This window comes from Eurosta solidaginis, chromosome 4, assembly GCF_040869045.1.
Source record: "Eurosta solidaginis isolate ZX-2024a chromosome 4, ASM4086904v1, whole genome shotgun sequence".
Classification (NCBI taxonomy): Eukaryota; Metazoa; Arthropoda; class Insecta; order Diptera; family Tephritidae; genus Eurosta; species Eurosta solidaginis.
Genome location: NC_090322.1, coordinates 51,389,807 through 51,415,453, shown reverse-complemented (window position 1 = coordinate 51,415,453; position 25,647 = coordinate 51,389,807). Strand labels below are relative to the sequence as shown.

The window sequence follows — 25,647 nt, the reverse complement described above, 5'->3', positions numbered from 1 at the left end:
AGAATTTATTATAAATCCTAGGTTCTTGATTTTATCAACAACTTGGAGGTTCACATTATTTATATGTACTCGTATGTCAAGTGACCCAAGATTTTTGCTGATAGGTAGCACAAAGGACTTATCACAATTTAGTAACAAACCATTTTCAGTCGCCCATTTGTATATCATTGACAAGTCATCATTGATGTGACAGCAAAGACGGTCAACTTGCTTGAACGAGTCAGATAAATAGAGCTGGATATCATCCGCATATGCATGAAATTTCACATATTGACACACTCCAAAAATATCATAAAGAAAGAGGCTGAAAATCAGAGGGCCAAGAATGGATCCCTGGGGTATTCCCATAGTCAGCTCTTTCAGTTGTGACATCTCAGAACCAATTCGAACACGCTGGTATCTGAATGTTAAGTAACTATTCATTAAGCTCAGAGCATGATTACTAAACCCAAAGTAAAATTTCAGCTTGCTGGATACCGTTACCGTTACGAAAACACCCTAAATCAAAAAACTTTTCCTAACAATAAATTTGATTCAAAAATGATCTATTTCAAAATTTGTTTCAAAAGCGCCCTATATCAGAATTTGGAAAACGTCAGTTCTTAAATTTATTTCAAAAAAGCCCCAGCTAATGTCAAAATCTATTGAATTTGAGCTCAGATAGAGCGTTCTTCAGACAAAGGCGTTTTTGAAAAAAATTTTAAAATTGGTCGTTATTTAAACCTTTTTTTGAGATAGTGCGTTTTCAAAACGGCACGTAAGATAGGGTGGTATTTCACTCAGTAGTCGATATGTAGTTTATAGTTTATAGTTTAAACCAAAATTTTCAACCGTATCCATTTATTTGGCTAAAGACGGAAGCTCATTCCTTTTCCGCTAGTGAAGTTAAAAAATCAAAATATGTTTGAAAAATGACACCACACGGAAATAAGAAGCATAACTTCTTGAAAAATGTATAAAATGCAGTGAGACTCCATACATCTTTTGAGTATATAACCTATTTCTTACAACGTTCAACTGGGTATATTAGTTTGCTTTCCTCTGAACTTGCATTGCCTTTTGTAAATATATATGCTTGTTTTTTTACTTTTCGCTTGTTTTACTTGATTTTAGTTGAAGGTGATTCTACATGGACGTGGCATAATTGAATGTCTGGATCAAGGCAATTTCCCGCATCCGCTGTCGTGTCGGAAATTCATATCCTGTGCCAAATTCGAAACAGGTGGTGTTGTAGGCTGGGAGTATACTTGTCCGAAGGGGCTAAGCTATGATCCTGTCGGTGGTATGTGCAATTGGGCAGCTGGCCTTGGTTGTAAGGAGTGATAGATTTTGGCGGCAGCAGAAAATTAAAAACAAACACATGCAAAAACGCATACACACAAACACACACATACAAACACAAAAACTAAATATAAATAAATATGTAACTTCACACGAATTTAGGCAAGCCAATCCAAATAAAGATGCACACACTTGCTTGGAATTGATGAGTAAAAGTAACAGTAAATACTCACTCAAACAGCTCCGCTGCATTGTATTCGCTACTCTAAATCTTAAACGAAAACCATCCGCATCTAATTTTATTACAATAAATTTTTCCTTACATTCCAGTTGATTTTTGTTAGTTTTAAACAAACTTTTTGTGATTATTGCTCGTTGTTTCTTTTTTCTATTGTAGATTATTAAGTACATTTAACTTTAAGTTTAAAACTTTAAAAAACAAAACGAAATGTTCATATGTATGTTATATAGCTAAATGTGGAAAAATATGTATTATGATAAAATTTGAAGTATTTAGTTAACATTATAATAATTTTTGTCTTTTTTTTATTTTTATTATATTTACAACGAATTTTCTCTTTTTATTTGTGCCCTTAAGCTTCTACAAATAAAAAATTTTCGTAATTTACAATCAATAAAATTTAAAATACAATACATAATTTTTGTGTACAAATTTGACTTTTTTAATGTGACTCAGAGCCTTATGTATATCAGGTGAGTACTAGAGATGGGAAAGGGGTAAATACCCAAATGGAAATACCCGGTAATTTGGTTATGTACGCAAATATTTACCCAAAATAGGGGTATAAATTATATTTTAAAAAATGTGGGTTTTACCCCACTTTTCTATAAAAATATGCGGGCTACGCGTAACTGGCCATGGGTAAAACATCAGTTGATATGATTGACTTCTGCTACAGCTATTGAATGTTGTTGTATGATATATTCATATTTGTAACAGGATTCCCCTCGCGTAGGTGAGGTTGACAATTGAGTTGCAGAAGCTCTGAAGTTATAAAGGTTTGTATGGCGCTCATCAATCCCTTCGCAGCTAATGATCGTCCTTGAGCTTCATTGATAGGGATAGGAAATTTGAGGCATTTAAAATTGAAAAGACAAATATATCGGTATCAATGGAATCCTTGGTTTTAAACCTTTTTGTTTTCGAAATTTTCCGGTTTAAATATGTTTAAATAATAGTAACGCTCTAGGCCAGATCAAATATATATAAATTTAAAGCACAAAATGATTATGTGTAAACATATATTTGTCAATTTTTATTTTTGTCGATATTTCGACTTCATTCTGAAGTCATCTTCAGGAACCGTGGAATACACCTGGTCGAAATTTTCCGATAAAATGTATTGCTTCAATGACATCCGTAAAAGTTTTGTGATGAAAAGCCTTGCCCACTACATAAGCGTGGAGATCGGAATAACGAAGTATAAATATTATGATATTATGGGCCCTTTTTTAAGGATCAATCGATGAGGAAAAATTTCTGAAAGCTCAAAAGAGCTAATAAACTCAATCGCATATGCACAGCTTGGGACTCTTCCACGACTGTGTTAATAGAGTGATAAGTTGTCTTGGTTCTAGTGATAGTGATATTAACATCCTCATTTTAAGGTGACTAAAATACCTTTTCTCAAAGGCATTTATAGTTTGTAAAGATAGATTCAATATTTGGAAGAAACATTAGCTATTAAAACTTCAGGTGATGTCATAATTTCTCAAAAACTTGCAGGAAAATATATCAAATCTCTAAGTAAAGAAATAGGAATTTTGCCATAATTAATTTCAAGAAGTTGTTTAGCAAAAGATGTTGCTGAAGTGTTTCCGCCAAAATGCCCTCTCATATTTCTTAAGAGAGTATATTTTTGTACGTATAGCTGTCTATAGACGAAAAAGCACGCATTTACTTCAACTGCGGCTGCTCCAGCAAGTAACAGGAAAGCACCACCTTTTGGATTATCATTACACCTTAAATTCTTAAGGGTTCGGTATAAAAGTTGCACCGACTCCCACACACCCTCACTTTGGCCTGACCGTTTGCTTATGTTGCACATCGGTGTATCAGATGTTTGCAGACAGTGGTCATTTAAATGCGGAGTTGTACGTCCACCACAAAAAGGGTATCCGTGGTATCTGAGAAAGAAACTGCCATAGTGATTTCTCTTTTTGCCCTTAAATCAATCAATATCAAATTAAACAGAAATGTTTTTTTCAGATTCCTGAAAAATCCGTATCCAAAAATACCAACCCTAAAGATAACAACAGAATACTAAAGGAATAACAGCTAAACTCAACTCTGCAACCAAACTTTACGTGTTGAAATAACCTAAGTTTTTAAGACAGCCATAGTTCTGAATGTTCCATTTGTCTTTTTTTTCTGTTCCATATATTCCTGGTGCTTTTATGACTTAACGTCATATAGCTCCTTACCAACTTTCATTATTCCATTTGTATGGGAGGTGCCACGCCCGTATGAAATATTTCATTTGTATGGTAGGTGGTACCCCTTTTTTTATATTGAAGTTATGTTTAGCCTATGATCATCTTGGGAAGGTTTCTTGTGGGTGATTCAAATTTAGTAGGGGTCGGCCGATCCGTTTAGGGCATAGTTCTGAAAAATCCCATTTGTAGGGCAGGTTCCACGCCCCCTTTTCCCCAATTCCACATTTTACTGCTGTTAGGACTTAGCCTCATATAGCTCCTTACCAATTTTCATTATCCTACCATTACTACATCCAGAGATATGCAGTATGATAAATTCAATTTATATGGGAGATGCCACGCCCCCTTCTTCCTCACCCCACATTTTCTTGGGGGTGTTAGGGATTGACCTCATATAACTCCTTACTGAATTTCAATGTTCTAGGATGAATACCTTCAGAGTTATGCAATACCAAATATTCATTTTGCATTGGAGGTGCCACGCCCCTTTTATATATCGATATTATTTTTAGCCTATGGCCATCCTTGGAAGGTTTCTAGTCAGTTGTGCAAATTTGGTTGTGATCGGTCGATCCGTTTAGGACGCAACTCGATCTATACCTACATACATACATAATTTGAATTTTATATATACATATATAGATATATAGATGAGAAAGAAACACAAATTCAATCGAAAATGTACTAAATTGTTGGGCTTTTTGTTGTCCACTGCTATCGGTTGAATTAGTTTTAATCTGTAATCCAGCGTTTTCCAAAAAAAAATCTTTACCCAATAATGCATGCCGTTGCAAAAATTTTAATTTACCCAGCAAACATTTTAAGTCAAAAAGGAGCCAGGAAAAATATATAAATCTGGGCTTTTCAGTCGTTATAAGCTCACTTGGGAGGCTGAAATGAATGACCGCCTTGTGACGGTCGTCCTGTATGAGCCTATTCTCAAATATGATCCTTTTTCTGATTCCTTAATTTACCACTCATTTTGGATTATTTAATTATTAGCGCCATGGGCATGTTTGAGGGGTTCCCTATAAACATTCTCGAAGCCCCTAAAATTCTGGAGTCTAATAAAATGTGAAAAATATAAGCCTCCGAAATTTTATCACCTACGAGTCTGTTATGACTCAAATTTGATGAAATTATGAAAAAACGAAAGATATTAAAATTGGTAAACTAGGCAGCTCCGGAATAAAAATTCAGAAATTCTTCTGTGACAATTTATTCTAAATTTGAATTAGATTAATACTTACATATTTAATTTCTATTAATAGCCCAGCGGACCAAGTTTGATTAATTTTCGAGACTTTCGCAAAATGCTCAGAAGTGAGCTCATATGTGAACAAAAGAAGATAGAAACTTTATTTTTATCGCAAAAAAACTGTAAATAAGCTCCTACGCGAACAAAGAGCGATAGAAAATTCGTTTACCGCATATCACTCCGCATTCCCGCAAGTGAGCAAAGAACGATGCTCATTTTTGTGGCGCATAACACTTTCTTATGAGCTTTGTAACATGCGTTTTGTGACAAAAACCAAAATGCAGACAAAATAACTGTTCATAATTTCGTATATAGCGTTATTTCTTCTATCAATGCGCAGCGCAAATAAGAAATAAAACAATTTTTTAGTTCTATGATATCCGTGAAAGTGAAAACTTGAGTGCTGTGTTTGAAATATTATTTAATATTTCTTATACGCAAACAAACACTGTGCAACGTAAGTATAAACGCCCAAGTGCGCTTCAATGTATTTAATATAGGGGAACACAACGGGAAACGGAACAACTGAAAAATTCGCTCATCCTATTTCTTGTGATCATTTTGCAATATCCTTTTTGATATTTATATAATATTGTTTCCGACTCGGGAAAACAATTTTTTCAGCATCTAATTTGAGTTGAAAATGTATCAAATGAAATATTTTATCGGACTACGCAGAAGTATCAAAAAAATCCAATAAAAAATATTGCTTAATATTCGCCAGCTTTATTTATTGCGACTATCGTAAACAATACTTTCACTTGCTATCGTTTTCAGATACGTTTGCGAGAGTTTTATCCGGTTAAATATCGTAAATCGCTCAAATGGGGTATCATTTGTGAGCATTTGGTCCGCTGGGAGGATAATTTCAGAGGAGTTTTATAAAAAAATTGTTTTCCTATATTGTCTGCTTCGTATATGTGTCGATAATTCTTCCTGTACGCCCTGAATTGTGTCAACTCAAAATAAGCAGTTTATGAAGCCAATAAAGCTCATAAATGACCTCGGAAAAAGGCCTGTGTAGGAGTCATATTAGCGGTAAAATATGAGCTGCTTATTATGTGCTTGCTAGGAATCATATCGTATTTACTTCACGCTCCTAGATGAGTTCGGACTAATTGTTGACTTCGAATGTTTGCTGAGTTGCTTGTTTAAAATCAAAACGAAAATTTCTTAATTTCAAATGACCTATCAATTTAGTTTCTGAACTGTCATTCCAAGCAGCCTTGACTCAAATTACTTTTAAATATACAAAAATGATATAAAAAAGAAATATTCCTGGTATTATCCTGGTATTTACCCATAAATTATTATCAAAGTACTCTAACGAGGTTAGATTGAACTCAACGGTCCATGAAGGCCTCTCCTAACCTAACCTCTAACTGGAATATTAAGGAACTAGCATTTTTTGCCTGATAAAAGACCTGGTTTTGTTGCCATTAACGTGCAGTTGTCGGTATAGCGAACGATAGTAATTCCTTCTGATGGGAAAGGGAGATTTGATATATAGAAATTAAACAGAAGTGGGGATAGGATACCACCCTGCGGCACCGCATGCTTAAGTCTCTTAGGTTTTGAGTTTTTATTCCTAAATTGAACCGGCACTTGCCGATCATTCAGATACTTTACGGTCCATCTTCTTAGACAAGGAGGAGAGGGAGAACCTTCTATGTGTTTGAGCAGTGTGATGTAGTTGAATGTGTCCAACAGCTTTTGACAGATCAAGTGCCACGAACACCATCCTATGATGGGGTTTTGGCTGGTTTAGTCCGTAATTTATCTAGATGTTTATCACGTTTAGTGCTACGAATTTTGCGAAAGCCATTCTGATGTGTGGCGAAGCATTTTCGGTACCTGCGAAAGTAGTGATATCGGACAATATTACTCGCCCTCGTTAGCTGGATCTCCAGTCTTTCGCAGTGGATGTACCCTTGCTATTTGCTATTGTTTTACAATGACAAAAGACATCAACGACAAGCGCCAGGTAGCTTATTCCCTCAGCGCCAAGGTGTTTCAGCGTTGGAAATGCTGTGGGGGTGATGGTAATGGCGGCACGTTGTGTTTTTATTTTTGTGTGTCCCTCTGTTTGCACTACGTCTAGCCTTGTCTACTAAAGAATGCATTACAAATTGCTGGCAGAAAACGCTCACGAAATTTACTGACGCCCGCAGAGAGATTAGATCTCTTTAGATGCTCTTTCTATTTGACACGTTTGTGTTCATTTACCAACTTCCTAATATGAGTGTCTCCAGGCTCTAGCTCCTTTCTAGGTCAGAAGTGATGACTTTGCGAAACGCGCGCTTGTTGTTGCCGGACATCCGTAGAGCAGCGAAGTTTTAAAGTCTTCACAATTCGCCTTTTTGAAATTCAGAGATGATGAAATTTGCTGGTCGCTGATTGCATTGAGAGGAGTATGAGCCAGATGCTAAGGTAAGCATCGGCTGTCATTCAATGCAATTTATAAGACCTGCGCTGACGATGGAAACGTCTGCCGACCGCTGACTATTTCCTGCAATTCGAGTGGATCCCAAGAATGAGACGGTTTTCACAACTAAGTAACACTGATATCAAAGTAATAACTTCGTGGACAACATGTGGAAGGAGGAATTTAGATGTTTATTATTTCTAGGTTATCAATATCTGACCGTAAAGTTAGTTGTACCTTGATTTTCTAAGGTCAAGGTCTAGGTAATGAAATAAATTGTATTTGCACGGTTTAATGTGTGATAAAAGCGAGGCCTCCATCATCACCCCTTAAACGATCTTTTCAAAGTACGTTGGCGCCATTGCTAGTTCGAAGTTCCGATCTGACTGTTAGCTTACTCTCTTGAATTGCTGCTGTACGGATATTATTTTTATTCATATAATATGTAATCTCCGTGACCTTTACAGTTAACCTGTTGCAATTAACCTGCAGCATCTTGAAGTGCTAAGGGGGCCGTCGCCGCTCTGGGGGTTAGGGGGGTTGGACAAGCTCTAATGGATTCAGGCTTTGTAATACGAGCTGTCCAACTACGGCTGGTGTAACTGTTATTGATGAGTTGATACTTGTTTTTCAGCAGCACGGTGCAGGGAATGCACTCGTCGAAAGCTCGACATTGCTGAGCCCAGAACATAAACCCAGAATAAAGGTGGCAACGCCCAAGGAATGAACTTCATTGGACCGATGTCGCAGTCATAAATATTCTTAGCTGGATAAGAAAGCACGTGCTGTGGGAGACTAGGAGTTGATGACTGCTTCTTACTTCAGTGCGTTTGCTGGAAAAGGAGGAGCGAGATGGGGACAGTGGCTGGTGCTCGGCATTGCTTCTATCCATGCTACATAGATTGTAGTAATGGGTTGGAGCAGTCGTGTGAACTGGAGGCGCCATTTTGCGCGAACAACAGTGGGCAGTTGATGTGGCCTGCTGAGCAGCTCAAGCTTCAAGTGCAGTACGACTTCGAAGCAAACCATAGAGAGCCACAAAAATATTATAAACATTTCGGGGTCGAAAAATATTAGAAAATTCTAAACCACTGTCAAGAGTATGACCTTCTTAAGTAGATTCTTTTTCGTCATTAACAGCCAAACCACTACTTAGGATCGGGCTTGCGTCCAATACTTGCCTGGAGCAGGAGGGTTTAGAACAGTGCAACTGTAAGGAGCTGATGCGGGGATGACAATTTATGAGAGGAACACAATAAATTGAATGGGGTTGGTCTGAAAGGACAGATCGTGCTCGTGAAAAAAATCTCGAATAGCTCCGGGACATAGAACCGCCTGTCGTGGGTAGCGATATTTGAGCTTTCATATCATTTAATGTTCGTGACATTTTCCTTTAATTGTATCCTTAACATGAGATCCAACAGCTGGGTGTATATAATGTCCGAACTTAGACTACCTTACTTGTTTAACATTATTTTTGCGCCTTCCTGGCGAACTGGGAAACTTTATAAGCCTATTGGAACGAGTTAACTTTTGCTAAATTGAAAAGCTCTCTGTGGTTATTCTTGAACTGCAAGATTTTTAAGTTCTCATACCTAGAAGAGGTCGAAGAATAAATCCCAGATTTCTAGCAGCGATCGGGAAGAGAAGAAGACAAAATTTATCCCACAAGCAATCATAACAAAGACGTCTTTTGAGTTTAATAAAAATTTACTAATTAATATGAATGCTCTTATTTACAAATTAGTTTCCATATTTATGTATGTAGACTATATACGTAGTTATTTACATATGTATGTATGTATATATGTAGATATGTATGTGAAATTTTAGGCCGTAATGGGAAAATGCAAAAATGTTCTTACACGAATGGAATCAAAAACGAGACTATAGAACTTCGCTTTATTTATCCTTAGTTTTCTTCGAGGCGCAAGCGATCGGCGCTCAAATGGATGCCATGATAGGGACTTTGACGCTGAGCAGGAGTGGCTTTACCGAATGGAGCCTTGGCATTCACCAACAAAATGTAGTCACCCTCTAAATCGTATGCAGCTGCAATACCCATATAAGCGCGTTTACCGAGTCCATTACGGTTCTTGTATTGTTGCAAAGATTCAGCAGCGACAGCTGGGAAGTTACGTTCATTTCCTGGACGCACTGATTCAGCAAAGTAACGTGTAGCACGGAGCGAAGCTTCAATAATATCATCCGTGCCGGGCATGTATACTGCTGGACCATTTGGATAGAAATCAACATCACCAACACGTGTCTGAATACCCATACCATAAGCGGATGTGTGGATGGCATCAACAAAATCAGCATTACCACGTGCCAAACCAATTAAAGTGTTCGATTTGCGTGCATAAATCTTTGAGGGATCCATGGCGGTGATACGACGCAGGGTATTGCCAGTTTGACGTGTATATTGGCGTGCAGCTGCACCAGCGACATGAGCAGCAATACCTTGTGCAACAATGTTGATCACTTCTTGGGGCAAATCAGCTTGTGTGGTGAGTTGTACGAGTATATTACCAATGGTGGCGCCAACTTTGTTCGTATCGAGGAGAGCCAGCTCTTCGAAGTTGGTGATGACCGCACCCAAATCGATGACGACTAAGGAACCGCTGGGTTTGGATTTCTGGCATTTGGAACGATCGTAAGATTCCTCACTTGATGTCATATCTCTGTCAACGTCACGTTGGTCTGGTAGCGTTACACAACCATTGTAGCGTTGCAAATAGGCTTCGATGAGTTTGCGGTTAGCGCTTTCTGCATCGCGCAACTTTTGTTGTGGCAAACCGGTTATGAAAATGGTTACATCCTGTTCGCCAAAATAAGGTTGTTGCTTGACAGTGGAGACCATTTGATTCAATTTGAAGCTTACACGTTGACCAGTGGGTGTGAATATGTAGGCCGGTATGTCGTTAGCGCTTGGCGCGTAGCTGGGTTCCATTTTACCGTCCAACATGGACAAGTGGTCTATAACACAAAATGGTTGGTTAACAATGCGTTAAATTTGGAAGAGGTTGGAGGCTCAAAATAAGTACTTACAAATTTTATTCACCAAATCAGCAGCAACCTCCGCTGGCATCTCTTGCAGCTTTTCGAAAGTGATCTCATCTATCGCTGGCAAGTTTTCCAAGTCTTGTGTTGAAAGCCATTCCGATGGTCGCAGTCTATTACGAATCGCATTCTTGCCACGATTTGCTGATGCCACAGACAGCAACAAAGCCATCAAACAGAAAGTGCGTAAAGGATTCATGTCGGTATCGGATCGCTTGATTACACCGGAAGCAGTTGAATCAAAGTATGAAAAACGCAAAATCGAAATTGACGCTTTTATACCGTTATAATTCATACTGCACTTTCAAGCATGCACACATTCATACATACATACAGACAAGCATATCAATGTTTATAGACAAAATACTAAAAGTGCTGAGAGCCCTTTCTTACAAAAACTAAAAGTGCATTGAACTGGATTGAGTGCATCAATCACACAAAATTTCACACATGAGCATTAGACCGTTTCAGAAAGAAGTATTATAAAAAGCGTCATCATCATTACTGGAGAGACTAGAGTTATCCCTGTTACGCGATAACCGACTGTAATTGGGAGCACAAAGGGATGTCAAGTCTCCACCTGCCTCTCCCAGCTCAGTGGAGGTCCCTTTCTTTTGCTTATAAATACGGGTATCCATAAAAATACTTTGCTTTGCCTCAGCGTCTTTGTACATTCACATAACTTAACCTAACATACGAAGCATTCTTCATTTCTGCGTAAAGACCATAAAGCTCGTCATTATGCCTTCTTCCGTAATCGACTCAGTATCACGGACGGTCCAAACATTTTCCGGAGAACTTTTCTCTCAAAGACTAAAAGGGTCATCTCATCTTCTCTCGATACCGAAAATGATTTCGGGCAATAACTCGGGACAGGATTTTACTTTTCTTGTAAAATAAAGTCAGTTAAAATAGAAACTCCCCACAGTGTCAATATGGGTGTTCGTTTTGGCGGCTTACTGCAGCTATCAATGTCTTTTCAACAAGAAGTTCTCTGCAAAGGACATCTTCCTTAAAAAAATCAGCAGATTAGGTTTTGGACCAGCTAACCAGAAAATCGTCTAACAGAAGAGTCATGTCAAACCATTAATCCCCAAGGATACTTGAGCGTTAGTGACAGTTATAAGTGAATTCACTTGAGCACTAATGCTCCACCTCTAGTCGCAGGAAATAGTTCATAGTTTGTGTTCAGCTAGCTCTATAAATAAAAAAAAAAAACGAAGGTGCGATAACCTCCGAAGAGATTTTAGGCTGAGCTTCTCTTCCAATCTGCGTCGTGCTCCTTTTCAATTTTTCCTACAAATTGGCGGGACGGGACCTTCTTCTTTAATGCCGACTCAGAACGGCATCTGCGAGGCAGATGAATTTTCACTGAGAGCTTTTCATGGCAGAAATACACTCGGAGTGCCTGCCAAACACTGCCGAGGGGTGGCCCGCTTAGAAAAATGTTCTTCTAATTGAAAAACCTTATTTCTAAACTTTTGATGTTGTTTTGCCCGGGGTGTGAACCCAGCTAGCTCTATACCCATCTGTTTAAGAGGCAACTACAGAAGATCAGCGGATCTCATATTAGTCCAAGGTGATCCAGAACATTCACTTGATAGCCATTGGTTTCAAAGTCCTCAAGAATGTCGGGTATGACTGCAGCCCTCTTTAGACTGGAGGAAACCATCCGTGTAGCGTGTCCCCAAAGCAAGCAAATAAGAAATATATTGGAGCTCAGCTTGAGTGTACTGGGTTGAAAGCTAAGAAAAAATAGAATGGGCTAATGTACTTATATATACACATTAGAGTGTCTTATCAAAAAATATTGTTCGTTTTTTAATGGAGAAGTAAAGCTTTATTCCAACATAACTTTCTCCATTAAATTTAAATTTAGAAATATTAACACTGAAAGAAAAAGCTGGTGAAATCAACCGAATTTCTGGTGAATTCAACCGATATTTCTGTCAATTTTGTTGTGATATCCGGACAACTGTCAAGTGAATATATTAGCCCGCATCGGTACAACTGAACTGGATAAAGATGGCTGTAGGAATTTCGGGACTCCGCTGGCTACCTGTGGTCTACTTCTGCATAGATTGGCCTCGAGTCAGCTCAGAAAGCGTTGGGCAGACGCTACCTCTCGCAGGGTAGCAAGATCCTTCTGGCCGGAAGTGGATGGCAGCAGGTCTGCCGAAAGTACTGGGTTCACTTATAGCGTTTTCTTTTCTGGAAAAAGTGTTACGCTTTTTGTAAGCCGCGCAAGGGTTGTAAATATATTTTGTTCTATTCTAAAAAGCAGGTAACGCCTTTACTGGGTATTTCGTTCTTTTGTGAAAATTTTTGTCTGCTCGCAACGCAAACGCGTTACATTTTTACGCTGCATAAAATGGCGGTGTGGCAGTACAACTCTGCTAAACCAGCTGATCGTGACAATTTATTTTCGTAACTTCAAAAATTTTTAGCGAAGAAAATTGAAATGAAGAAAATAATTGCTAATGAATTTTTATTATGATTGACAGCGCGTTTGTGAAAATCAAAATGTTCTTTGCATGCACTGAAAATGTTGAAAACTTTCCGGGGTAGGGGTAACTCTATTAAGGCTTTACATTTACAACAATTACATTGCAACAATTTATTTCAGAAAAGAAAACGCTATAAGGCTCATCTCTCAAAAGATCCAAACTGTTCAAATAAGAGGTTTCTGTCAACATCAAAATAATTGTAGCTGTTGATAGGACAGAAATGTCTGTGACATGATAGTCATACGAACAAAGTAGGCGCTCACTACGTAAGCGTAAGTTTCTCTTTAAATTTAGCTGATGCATTTGCACTATATTGGCAGTTATTCGCTATTGATTTTTACAGAATATTGTTAACTTAACACCAACAGTTTTTCTTCCGTGGATATAACTAAACAAATTTGTTTTTGTTATTGATATTAGAGAAAAATCGCAATGTTTACAAACGGCGATGGTTACTAGGGCATGTTTCTAAATTTCACTTCTTCATCAGGTAGCTTCTCGTGAGCTGAGTATTGATGCCTTTAACCACTCAGCCATATGAATGCCCAGCCACTCGCTTTGCAATTAGTCTCTAAGTATTGCCTTTTTGTTTCCTTTTTTTTATTCACCATTTAGGTGCATACTAATTTGTTTTCTTGAAAAAACTCCATTGATTTAACCGCAATGCGAATTACTGAATGTCTGTTAATTCAAGAACAATAAACCTGATTTGGTGATTTTACTAACTTCATTTCTTTCGGTGTATTAAAATCCGAAATGATTTGTTTGTAAAAAGTATTAGGAAAAAATTAACTTATTTACTTAAAATGTTTAAGAAATATTTAGCCGGATGTCCCAAAGCGCAATACATTTTGAAATCTCGCTCCAAAAAGGGCTAAATTTTTGTTTGTATAGAGGGCAAGGCACCCTAATGTACATACTCGTAAAAATGTATCTATGCATATGTAAATGAAAAACTGAATTAATCAAATTACGTTAACGGATGTCAAAACGTGTAATAATATCTACTGCTGAATAGTATTTTTAATTTCGCTTAGGGGTTGATTCTCAGCGCAATTGAGCCCATACGGAAAAGTGATAAGCCCGTTGCGCTGCTATGTATAACAGAATAGATTTCGCTAATTGCAATCTTTGTAATATTGGTCATTTTTTTGATAATGTTTTTATAAATGTAGCATTCCTTGCCAACTCGTTCAATTAGGCCGAAAAGTGTACACTTCAAAACTCACACATACTGAATACAGCCCCTGATAAAGGTTACCAATTCCTTAATGTCATATTTCATGATCTCCCACAAAGCGCTGCCTTCGGCCGCTTATCGCCGAGCAGCTGCAAATAAGGTTAACCAGTGTTTCTTCCTCTTCATCTTCTCAACAACTCCTGCGGCAACGACGATACCGTGCTTCTAACCTTTCTGCATGCCTACTTATAAGGCAGTGCCCAGTTTGTACTCCTGCAAGTGTTGAAATTTTATCCCTACTTAGGGTATAAACGTGACGGGATCTTTTAGGTTCCCATCTACAACTCCTGCAGTAACGACGATACGGCGCTTCTAACCTTTCTGCATGCCTACCTATAAGGCAATGCCCAGTTTGTACTCCTACAAGTGTTGAAATTTTATCCCGACTTAGGGTATAAACGTGACGAAATCTTTTAGGTTCCTATTTTGGTCAGTTTCCTTCGATTCGACACCCCGGTGTTCGTAGCCATCTTTCGTCAGCTTGATGACGGATGTGCTGCTTTAGCATTAGTTTGCATATGGCAATGGGCATATCTAAGCGTTCTTGGTCAAAAAGAATTTGCCTGGTCGTACCCTGCCTGGCGAGTTTGTCTGCAATCCAGTTTCCTTCGATGTTCCTGTGGCTGGGACACATGTGAATTATACACGGTTCTGTTAGTTTAGTTCAGAATTGAACGAGCCAAAAGATTTGAAACCAGCATGACTGTCGCTGAAATAAAATTTTCATTGCCGATATTGTTTGTCATCACCTTAACTGCGGCTTCCATGATGATTGATACTCTTGCCTGAAAAGTACTACAGTGATTCGGGTAGTCTGAAAGAGAGTTTGATGTTTAGGTCCCTTGAAGGGACTTCACCTCCACCTCTACCGTTTAGCTAAGAATCGTTGTTGTATATGGAAATGCTGCCGTCAGCAGCAAGTTACCAATTCGACTGGGCCCAATCATCCCTACTTGGAATGTTTACCATAATGTTGCTTTTCACAACTGTTGTGGTCGCACAGTGATCCCTCCTAGGAGGAATTAAACTGGATTTGGTTTTATTGCTCCAATTGGACTAGTATCTTAAACGCAGGGCTGACCTTGCCGCTGCTCGATAACCAGCTAGGTCCAAGAGTAGCATGTCAAGAATGATCTGAAGAGCTTGGCTAGGCGTTGTTCGTGGACTTTACCTAACAAGTTTATGTTCGGCACCTTTCGCAAGGCTTGAGTCGGATAACCGCGGCAAAAACCCATCTGCATATATCAAGGATGATTCCCCAGCGTCCCCAGTCTTTGAGCGCTAAATGATGTTATCCATCCAGTTCAGCTTTTTATCCAGAACTACGTATGGTATGGGGAAGCACTACTAACTGCATCAGGTCGCATAAAGTTTGAGGGAACCTAAGACCCTTGGCTATAAGGATTCAAAAAAGATTGTAAAAAATATTTAAGAATAGTACGAAAAGTGCTCCAGCTTTAGCAAAGTCGGTTTTGTTTAACCAACGACAGCATAAGTGATTAGGCATGGAATGTCCCATAAGTACGTACATTAGACTGGGTCAATTTATTAACCTATATCGCGCCATCGATTTTTGGATAGGATTTGGGCTCAGGAAAACAAAGTTTCACTACGCATACCCAAAAAAAATAATTTTCGAGCCTGAGAAATTAAATTTTTTTTTAATTTTTTTCGGCTTTGATTTTTAAGGTTTTTTTCATGACCTACTAAAAAATTTTCATTTGATTGTAAAATTTTCATGTATACCCTGTCCGACCCAAAAATGTCAGCTAAAAACGTTGCCGATAACAATTTTTTGAAAATTTTTTAGTATGTCATGAAAAAGAGTCAAAAAAATTAAATTTCACAGGCTTGAAAATTATTTTTTTTGGGTATGCGTAGTGGAACTTTTTTTCCTGAGCCCAAATCCTATCGAAAAATCGATGGTGCGATATCGGTTAACTTTCGTCCATACAAAGCGACCCACCCTAATGTACATACGTGTTTATGTAGTAAAATTAATTTTTTTTTTTTCAAATCGGCAATATTTTGTCAATTAATTGCCAAATTCGCCAATTTAAACAAAAACAGAAAGGGATTTATTGTTTTGTTATAAAGTTATATGAAACCATTTTTCGCAAAATTTCTTACTTTCATTTTTGTATAGTGTGAGAACTTAGATTTTGTATTGCATAACACCATATTTGCCCAGGGCAACAGTAAAACTTACATTTTTTTTTTTTGTGTAGGGAGGTTTTTTTGCGCCCGGGAAAATTTTTATTTGGCAATAAATAAAAATACAAATTATCCAGAAAGTTCTACTTTGCGGACCATGTGGTGCCCCCCCTCTGTGAGTAGCACCCCGCCCGCCCCCCCCCCCCCTCACTACGACACTGAGGACAGCAATATTAATTTGGGTTTCGTTTGCAGTTCTTGTGAAGCAAATATGTTCAAGCCTTAGGATTTCATATTTTATGTTATAGAAGAAAAAGACAAGGTAGAGTTATCCAATCTCCCCACCACACAAGTAGCTCTTTGAGGCTTCCAGTCTTGACTAATGGGAAAGCCAAGTTCTCAACCATTCTCTTCAAATTTAAAATGAACAATATCATACCCGGCAATCAATTGCATTGATCAAAAATTTACTAGCCTGCATTTGAAAAATATCATTCTTATGCACTTTCACTTCCGCTCACATGGAAATGGCAGAACAAACTATACAAATGTTTACCTATGGTTTCAGAGGTGATCGGTAGAGTATGCTATCCATTTTAACAAGCTAGCAAGAAAACGTATTTTTCCGATGCATCCCTGCAAGTACCAGCACCCGTGCTCCCCATAGTGAGACAAACCCCATTGGACTGGCACTTAACCAATAGTATTTTTTCTTAGGCCAGAGTCAAATGGGCAGAAAAACATATCTCCGGTGGTGGATGGCATCTATCCAGCGATAATGTAGCAAGTGCATCAGCTTATCCCACACCTCGCTGGGATCATAAAAGATAGCTTGGCGCCAGCTCACATACCCTGTGAGGTGAGGAAAAGTGGTATTTATAAAAATATATATAAAAACATGACTACTCACAAGCAAAGTCCTTCAGAGCAATAACTCTTAACCTCCTTTATATTGAAGGCAATGGAAAAGATAATAGGCCACGGAATCAGGTCAAATGCCCTTAATAGTTGACCACTCCATCATTGTCAGCACGCCTACAAAGCTGACAGGTCCGCGGTCACTGCCCTCTTTCAACTGTCGACCGAAATTCTGAGGGCGTTCGAAGTCGAGGAAACAGTGTGCTGCGCTTTTTTTAACATCGAAATGCAGTCGGCAACACATCTCACGAAGGCGTAAACATATCACTGCAGAGAAGACAAATTCAGGTGGCTATCCAAGGGTGGATGTCCACTCTTCTTTGCACGAAAATCGCGCATTACCAGCCACGTCACTGTTGGCGGATGTAAATTCGAGGCAGCAAAAACAATATCATGGACGGTGTCGAGAGAAAATAAGACAGCTATTGGAATTTTCAAGAGAAAAGTTCTCCAGAAGATTTATGGTCCTGTCCGTGATGCCAACGTCGAGTATCGATGGAGGTATAATTATGAGCAGTGTGATCTTTACGTAGATATGACGATAGTGCAGATTCGTCATGTTATGCCAATGGACGAAGACGCTCCGACCAAGAAAGTATTTCAGTCGACACCGCAACCTGGAAGCAGATGAAGGGGGGACCTCCACTGCGTTGGAAGAGGTAGGTGGATAAAAACTTAACTTCCCAAAATCGCTTTCGCGGTTAAGTCCCATTTAATGATGATTCCGACATGCAAGCCAAGACTTCATCAGAGAAGTCGGATTGGATGAGGTGCTGTGAAGGAGATCTGGGCATAATAGACCAATGGCGCCAGTGCAATCTTCAACAATTATCATCCTATTGTCAAACGTGAGTAAAATTAAAAAAAAATATTAAAATAGATGGGCAATTCACAAGAGTGTCGTATTTATGTAAAATCATCCCACATACGGCGAATAAGAATATTCAGGTAAACCTTTCTTGTGGCTGAAAAGCTTCACAAAAAAGTGTACAAGGCGGGAGTGGAAACAGCTGCGTATGAAAGATCTCACAATTACAGAGCATATTTTAATAATGGAATGAGCGTTTCTTAGAGAAAAATGCGTTCCATCTAACGCCTATAACTGTCAATATGAGGACTTGAAACTAAAATTGAGCCAGGAAACTGCAGACTACCCGCCATGCGGCTGTTCAAACATACAGATGAAAAGTTAGTTAAATCAAGACCCTAAGAGTTGACTTAAGAATAACGAGTTTGTGGAGAATGGTTTGAATGACGAGACTCTAAAATTTATTGCCGCCATAAGCAAATGGAAAAGTTTTTTCATCAGTCTAGACCATGATACAAAAAAGAAGGTAGTTCCACTGAAAATTTTTTTGACATATTTGGGGATTTTTGAAGTTTCATAATGTTTGTTGTTTTTCCAGAAGCGTTGCCATACCGTTACTGTTTAAGGCGAAATTGTGGGTTTTCTAGATGGAAATTTCCTTTAGGATGCAAACGAAATGACCATCTGAGACAATAATAATATGCTTTAGCACGATTTATGTGCATATGTATCGATTGAGAATACAGTAAAACATGCAATTTTATTGAAAAATAGTGGATAGTGACTCATACGTTGGTTAATGACTCTTATCTATATGGCAGCTTGACCCATAGACAGAAAAAAATACACGAAAAATCCTGTTCTAGCATGGCCCTAATATCGTGCCCCTACAGTGGATATTTCTCAAGGCATGTTGAGAAAAAGTGTTCCTCCACATCTATGTGAATGCTAAAAGGCACAGAATGTGTAGAGGCGTTTCTGCCCCAAGGTGACCCCTTTTCGGGAGCCCGAAAAACTTATTAAAAACCTTTTATAGGCTGATATTTCGTATTAAAATATTTCGAAGGCATGGGGCTCATTTTTTCTTATTTTTTTATTTAAAATAACTATGAAAGTAATTTAGTCGTATTCGTTAATATGAAATCCATCAAAATTAGAAAAATTCGCAACATTTTTCAATCTGGTAGCTTGTTTTTAGTGAAATTGTCATTGTCCCCACAAAAGTCAATTGGCTAACGTCACACTAAATGGAACTACCTCCATTTTTTGTATCATGGTCTAGACCATATAATATGGGGAAATTGTATATTAAACTTCATACAAGATTAATTTTTGCATTATGACATTATTTTGACATATACACACAAGTACCTGACACACTTTTTCGAATAATTAGGAAAATGATTTCGCCATTGGCAATAGAGATATTACGAAGCTTCGGTTCCGGTTACAAAACATGGAAACTTACGATCGATTTAGACTTCTCAAACCAATTTCTTTTCAGGCAAAAAAGGCATTCTGTGAAAACGACCATAATGGTTCGAAAATTTTTGCCAGTTATGAGTTGAAAATAATTTTGCAAATTTGTGTAAATTAGTATTAGATTTGTATCAAATAGTATGAGTACACTTTTCCCCCAAATGTATGGAAAACTATTCGCCATTTGTGCTACATAGCACTTGATATCTGTCTCTCATTCACTGCTTCGACTTCCGTTACTAGTTCCGAGTTTGATTTGGATAATCTAATTTCCGGTAAACTCACTTCCGCAACATCTCCCTACCGTTCAGCGCATTTTGGCTACAAAAAAACCATGTAATGGTCTTGCTTTAATTGGACTACTTGACAAATTATGCAACTCAGCACATATTGCACCGGCCGATATGCAATCCAACAGCCCGTGTTCAAGGTTCGGTCAACGCCCTTCTGCTGCCAACTAAACAAACACAATTTTTATGCACTTCAATCTAAACAAAAAAAATTTTATTAAATATTTTGTTAATTTGTATTATCTGAAATAGTTTACGCAAACAGTTTGAAGGGTGCTCCATTTTTGCCTATGTGTATTAGTGTTATGAGTATCCGAATAATTTAAGCAGCAGTTCTGTTGAGTCGTTTTTATCGCACCCGGCTATTGTGTCCGGCTTCTGTTCCGGCGGATTGGTAAGGTAAGCTTTGGTTGGATGAATGTGCTTTGGAACTTCCCAAATTTCCAAGACATTTTTCCTCATTGTGAATAATTTTCGCGTACTCCGGCGAGGCCCATTGGTGGAACAAGTATTTCGTAGCACTTACTATCTTCTTTCAATTTTGGTAGCAGCGAAAGATTCACCCCCGTTACCTATCCCGCCAGGTTATCAGAAACTGTGCGCCTGAAAATCTGCGTCACTTTCTCTTCGGTTTTCCTCAGGAGGTCACCAAATGCTGGGTGTACAGAGGAGAACGCCAATCGGAGACATAGTTAACCGTGAAATATGAACCGGTTTATTTCCTTCCAAAGCCGAATTTCGCTTCTTTTAGCACACGTTCGGGCTGACTCGGACTATTTTTCGGATCTTTTTGCCTTTCCTTTTCAGTCTTTACACGTGTTTTCTTAGTTTAGTAACTGTAACTGGCTTTGAGGCATTTAGTACCGAGTTCCGCATATTTCAAACAAGTTTTCTGTTCTCTTCGAACCGAGTCTGGATTGTGTTTACCTGTACCAGTTATTTGAACGAAACCCGTCCCAATCAAAAACCCGATTCTCTGGCTACGGCTTCGTGCATCACTAATATTCTTGTAGGGCTTTCGGGAAACGATATTAATTTTCCTATATAAATCATATCTACATTGATTAAAGTCACAGTTCAAACTGACTAGCATTCGTGATCAATATGAACCCGCTTAAGATTTTCTGTTTTGTAGCTATACTTGTTGCTGCCGCTAGTGCCTCACCCAGGCATGGCATGAGCAAGGATAATAGCGTAACGAGCAGTTTAAAGCCTTCTGATTGGCTATCGGCTGCCGAGTTGGAGGCGTTACCATCAGTTGACGACATCACTTTGCAACAGTTGGAGAACATGTCGGTGGAAGAGGGCGAACGCATGATTGAGAAAGCTTGTAAGTATTCGGTGCAACTTTGGGCTTGTTTTTGTTTAGCATAAGCTCGTATTATCATATTTGTATTTGTTTCATCCTTTAGATCACTTATCACAAATTAACCACTCTCTACGTCCATCATTTACTCCGAGCCCTAGCAATGTACCGGTAATCCTCATGAAATCAAATGGTCAGCCGGAGCAGACCAACCTCAATGAGATGATCGAAATTGTGAAACAAGAACCAAACTTTGGAAATGAGGAGGTTACTATCTTCATCACTGGCTTACCGGAGACCAGCCCAGCTGTGGCTAAGGCAAACAAGAAATTAGTTGAAGCCTACATGCAACGTTACAATGGTCTACGTCAGCCAATCAATAACAACAAAGACTATGAACAAAGCAGTGACAAAGAAATTGCCACCTCAAGCGAAGAGGACTACAGTGAGTCATGGAAGAAGCCAAAAGCCACAAAGGGCAACCTTTTGGTAAGTTGGTAGCTTCTAAACATCTTAAGGTGAAGGTACGGTTATTTGCCCATCTGCATGTAGTACATGTTCGAGCACAATCTCGTCACGCTCCAGCCGAAAAAATTTCTCAGGATAACTTGTTTCTTGGAAAAGTTCCCTCAGTGACCTAACTATCTTAATACAGCTCCAATTGGAAATTTGGTATTAATTTTTCCCTTCATTTGCAGATCATCAACTTGGGTGCTACAATCACTAGCATGAAACGTCTTGCTCTACTCGATGTTGTACAAACTGGTGAAATGATCGGAAAAGCTCTCGTCCAATTGACCAACGAAGTTGATGTCCCACAAGAAATTATTCACATTGTCGGCCAAGGTATGGGTGCCCAAGTTGCTGGCGTCGCTGCACGTGAATACAAACGTTTGACTGGACATCAACTCCGCCGTATCACAGCTTTGGACCCCTCAAAAATATTCGCCAAGGATACATTAACATTAACTGGCTTAACTCGTGGCGATGCTGACTTCGTCGATGCCATTCACACCTCAACTTGCGGTATGGGTACACGTCGTCGCGTTGGTGATATTGATTTCTATGTCAATGGTCCACATTCCAAAGCTCCTGGTGCCAGAAATGTAGTTGAAGCTTCAATGCGCGCCACACGTTACTTTGCTGAATCAGTGCGCCCAGGTAATGAGCGCAACTTCCCTGCAGTCGCTGCTAACTCTATTAGCCAATACGAGAACAATGAGGGATCTGGCAAACGCGCCTACATGGGTATTGCTACTGAATATGACTTGGAAGGCGACTACATTTTGAAGGTGAACCCCAAGAGCCCATTTGGCAAGAGCGCGGCTGCTAAGAAACAAAGCACCTATCATGGACTGCATCAGTCATGGAGAAGCGATAAAAACTAAAGTGAGACTATTAATGAAAGAGATCGTGATCAGGCGGATTAGTTAAAATAAAATAAACGCTTTCTAAATTGTATAACAATCTTTTAAGTTTAAAATAAGAGAAATATTATATCAAAAATCTACATTTTACTGTTTTAATTTTAAGACTCTAACCCATGGTGGAATCATCAAGGTAAGTAAATAGAAAAATACAGAAGATATACGCTATCTGAAACGGCCAATGGTCAGAAGGGGATACAATTTTACATTTAGACGTCTTGCAAGACTCTCCGTGTGTAGGACTTCCTTCTTCCATAGTTACACACTAAAACTTAACCGGCCACGGCGCCCGCAATTTCCCGTACCTGGGATCATGTTTAGCATTACTTTGGATACGGGTGCGCACGAGGTGAGCTTAATGGCTACTCTCACTCTAATGGGCTAGGCGTCCATCTTCTCGTTTGCTGGGGAATATATGCGTCACTTATGTATGTGCTGACCGGAGATAGGTCGCCAAGTATCTTTTTTATCCTCTTCCATTCGAAGAAGGTGTGGCGTACATCGTCCAATTTACCACAGTACAGGCGGTTCGGGTTTTCAACCTTGCCTTTTCTGTGGAGGTATTTGCAAAAGTAACCGTGTCCGGTTAGAAATTGAGTAAGGTAAAATTTGATTTCTCCGTGTGGTCGCCTCAACCATGTGTTCAGTTCCCACTTTCCTACGGTGCTGTTGCTCCGCTGTTTTTTCCAGCGACAAATCGATTCTTCTCGCATCTGTACGGCAACAGCACATCTACTTGCTTCATATCCGCTGTCGTATATTGCTTTTCTTTCGTCAGCGAGAATATATATCGGTGTCGCAACGACCAGGACAGCTTTAGCCGCGACCATGTGGTAAGTCGAGGTTATTCGCAGCGCCCCTCTTGGCCCCGTTGGGCCGAGGTGATGGCAATTCCATTCTTGCAATATTTCATTGCATCCGCCCAGGTTTCTGTACCGTATAAGAGTATAGAATCCAAGGCTGATACCGATAGCTTCCTTGTGGCTTTGAACCGCCTGCGTCTGCCATTAATCTATTCGAACTCGCCATTGTGTGCTCAGCCCTTTCGGAGACTCCGCGTATACGCCCCGTGAAAGCGAGCTTACTGTCTAGCTTCACCACCAGAAGTTGAAGTATGTGTCAATTGGACGGTCCACTACCGTCTTGTTAATGATAGTGGGGAAGCGCCTCTTCGTAAAGTTAACGATCTCCGTTTTTGCTGTTACCACCTGAAGACTGTGATAATCCATCTGTTTACACTGCGCATGGCCTGGTTTAGCTTGAGCTGCCTGCTCGCAGCTTCGCGCTGTTAGGACAGCTGACACGTCGCCCGCGAAAGCAACTAGGAATATACTTTCTGGCACGTCCAATCGAAGAATATTATCCAAAGTAAAGTTCCAGAAATAGGGGCCTAGTACCGAACCCTTGGCTGCTCAGTCTGATAACTTAACCTTTCTTTGACCATGGGTGTTTGCGTACTTTAGAAAACTGTCTCTCAAGTAGACCATCAGAATTTCTAGGAGGTATTGAGGCACCCTGAAATAGCATCATAATGACCCAAGAACGTCGTCCCACCTGGCTGAGTTAAAATGAGCTTCGCGCTGTTAGGACAGCTGACACGTCGTCCGCGAAAGCAACTGGGAATATACTTTCTTGCTCGTCCAATCGAAGAATATTATCCTAAGTAATGTTCCAGAGATCGGGGCCTAGTACCGAACCCTTGGCTGCTCAGTGTGATAGCTTAACCTTTCTTTGACCATGGGCGATTGCATGCGTTAGAAAACTGTCTCTGAAGTAGACCATCAGAATTTCTAGCAGGTATTGAGGCACCCTGAAATAGCACCATAATGACCCAAGCACGTCGTCCCACCTGGCTGAGTTAAAATTATTATTGATATCTAGCGTGACTAGCAAGACTAGCGGTCGACAACTGGTGCCGTAATGATTTAAATTTTAAAGAATTTGAGAAGTACTTGCAAGTGATCGTAATACGTAATACTCTCAAATGTGTTTCCATCGCTAAAATCCCGGCAGTAAACAGGAGATCCACCAAAAACTCTTTGCAGTTAAATTCATGATTTTTTACATAAAATTGTTATATACCAAAATCTGTCACGAGATAAAATAAATAAAATAATAAAAAAAAAAAACATTAATTAAAATACAATAAAATAAGATAAACTAAAATAAACTGAAATAAAACAAAATAAAATAAAATTAGATAAACTAAAATAAAATAAAGTAAAATAAATAAAATAAAATAAAATGAAATAAAATAAAAACCACCGAAACGAAATAAAATAAAATCAATTTCAACAAAATTAATCTAAATATATCAAAAACAAAAGCAGCCTACGATCAAACAAAATATAATAAAATAATAAAGATCACCAATAAAAGATTTCAAATAAGATAAAGTAAAATAAGTATGGCAGTTCCTTTTGTTATCAACGTTGGTGAGGGGGTTAACCGTTAAGCGTATCACGTAATTCGGTCAGATTTCCTCACATTTTGGTACTACATACAATGTTGATTGTTTTTTTTCTTTTGCTTAGGGCTTTCCTTATGACCTTTCAGATAAGCTCTTGGTATAAGGGCAGCTGGTTTTACGACAATCACGTAAGGGATTATATCGGAACAGTTGTAAGGAATATGGTCTTACAAAATGAATATCCAACAGATTTAAAATTTGTTTTTCTCCTTAACAACAGGAGACCTGAAGAGGATATAGAATCAACTTAGCTATCAGTAATGAACCCGGTTGATCTTGATATTGACCATTAGTTAGTTTTGATCTCCAGAGGTTTACCTCGTATTGATTAGATATATAACCTTTAGACTAAGTTTTATTACAATGAATTTTTAATAAATTTTGTATTATAAATGGAAATGCTGATTTTCCTTATTATTTAGAAAGCGCGTAAGTATTCCAGGTAAGGGGTCACCGAAATATAGGTGCGTCGGTGGCCATGTATTTGAGGGTGGGAACAAGCACCGGGCGTCGCTACAACACCCGCGGCGCCCTCTATGTATACTAGGCCTATTTTTTTTTTCC

General features: G+C 38.9%; 3 protein-coding genes across 3 annotated transcripts in view; 2 read left to right on the top strand and 1 right to left on the bottom strand.

Annotated features, from left to right (window-relative positions):
- Positions 1-1,954, top strand: part of Cht6 (Chitinase 6) — a 267,684-nt gene extending 265,730 nt beyond the window's left edge. Inside the window, exon 16 of the mRNA XM_067779453.1 lies at positions 1,114-1,954. Within this exon, the coding sequence (XP_067635554.1) occupies positions 1,114-1,323 (210 nt within the window). The 3' untranslated portion in view covers positions 1,324-1,954. The remainder of the gene's footprint in view (positions 1-1,113) is intronic.
- A 7,158-nt stretch (positions 1,955-9,112) lies between these two features.
- On the bottom strand, positions 9,113-10,737 carry LOC137249740 (vitellogenin-2-like). The gene is made up of 2 exons (XM_067781538.1): positions 10,473-10,737; positions 9,113-10,400 (listed from the first exon to the last, which is right to left on the bottom strand). The coding sequence occupies exons 1-2, from the start codon at positions 10,681-10,683 to the stop codon at positions 9,334-9,336; spliced, it is 1,278 nt and encodes a 425-aa protein (XP_067637639.1). The 5' UTR covers positions 10,684-10,737; the 3' UTR covers positions 9,113-9,333.
- A 10,214-nt stretch (positions 10,738-20,951) lies between these two features.
- On the top strand, positions 20,952-22,696 carry LOC137249739 (vitellogenin-1-like). The gene is made up of 3 exons (XM_067781537.1): positions 20,952-21,210; positions 21,293-21,675; positions 21,885-22,696. The coding sequence occupies exons 1-3, from the start codon at positions 20,985-20,987 to the stop codon at positions 22,572-22,574; spliced, it is 1,299 nt and encodes a 432-aa protein (XP_067637638.1). The 5' UTR covers positions 20,952-20,984; the 3' UTR covers positions 22,575-22,696.
- The last annotated feature ends 2,951 nt before the right edge of the window (positions 22,697-25,647 follow it).

Coding starts and splice junctions, on each gene's coding strand:
- LOC137249740 (XM_067781538.1), bottom strand. CDS start 10,683: ATGAATCCTTTACGCACTTTCTGTTTGATGGCTTTGTTGCTGTCTGTG. Junction 10,401..10,472: donor TGATTTGGTGAATAAAATTT/GTAAGTACTTAT, acceptor TTTGTGTTATAG/ACCACTTGTCCATGTTGGAC.
- LOC137249739 (XM_067781537.1), top strand. CDS start 20,985: ATGAACCCGCTTAAGATTTTCTGTTTTGTAGCTATACTTGTTGCTGCC. Junction 21,211..21,292: donor ACGCATGATTGAGAAAGCTT/GTAAGTATTCGG, acceptor TTCATCCTTTAG/ATCACTTATCACAAATTAAC. Junction 21,676..21,884: donor CCACAAAGGGCAACCTTTTG/GTAAGTTGGTAG, acceptor CTTCATTTGCAG/ATCATCAACTTGGGTGCTAC.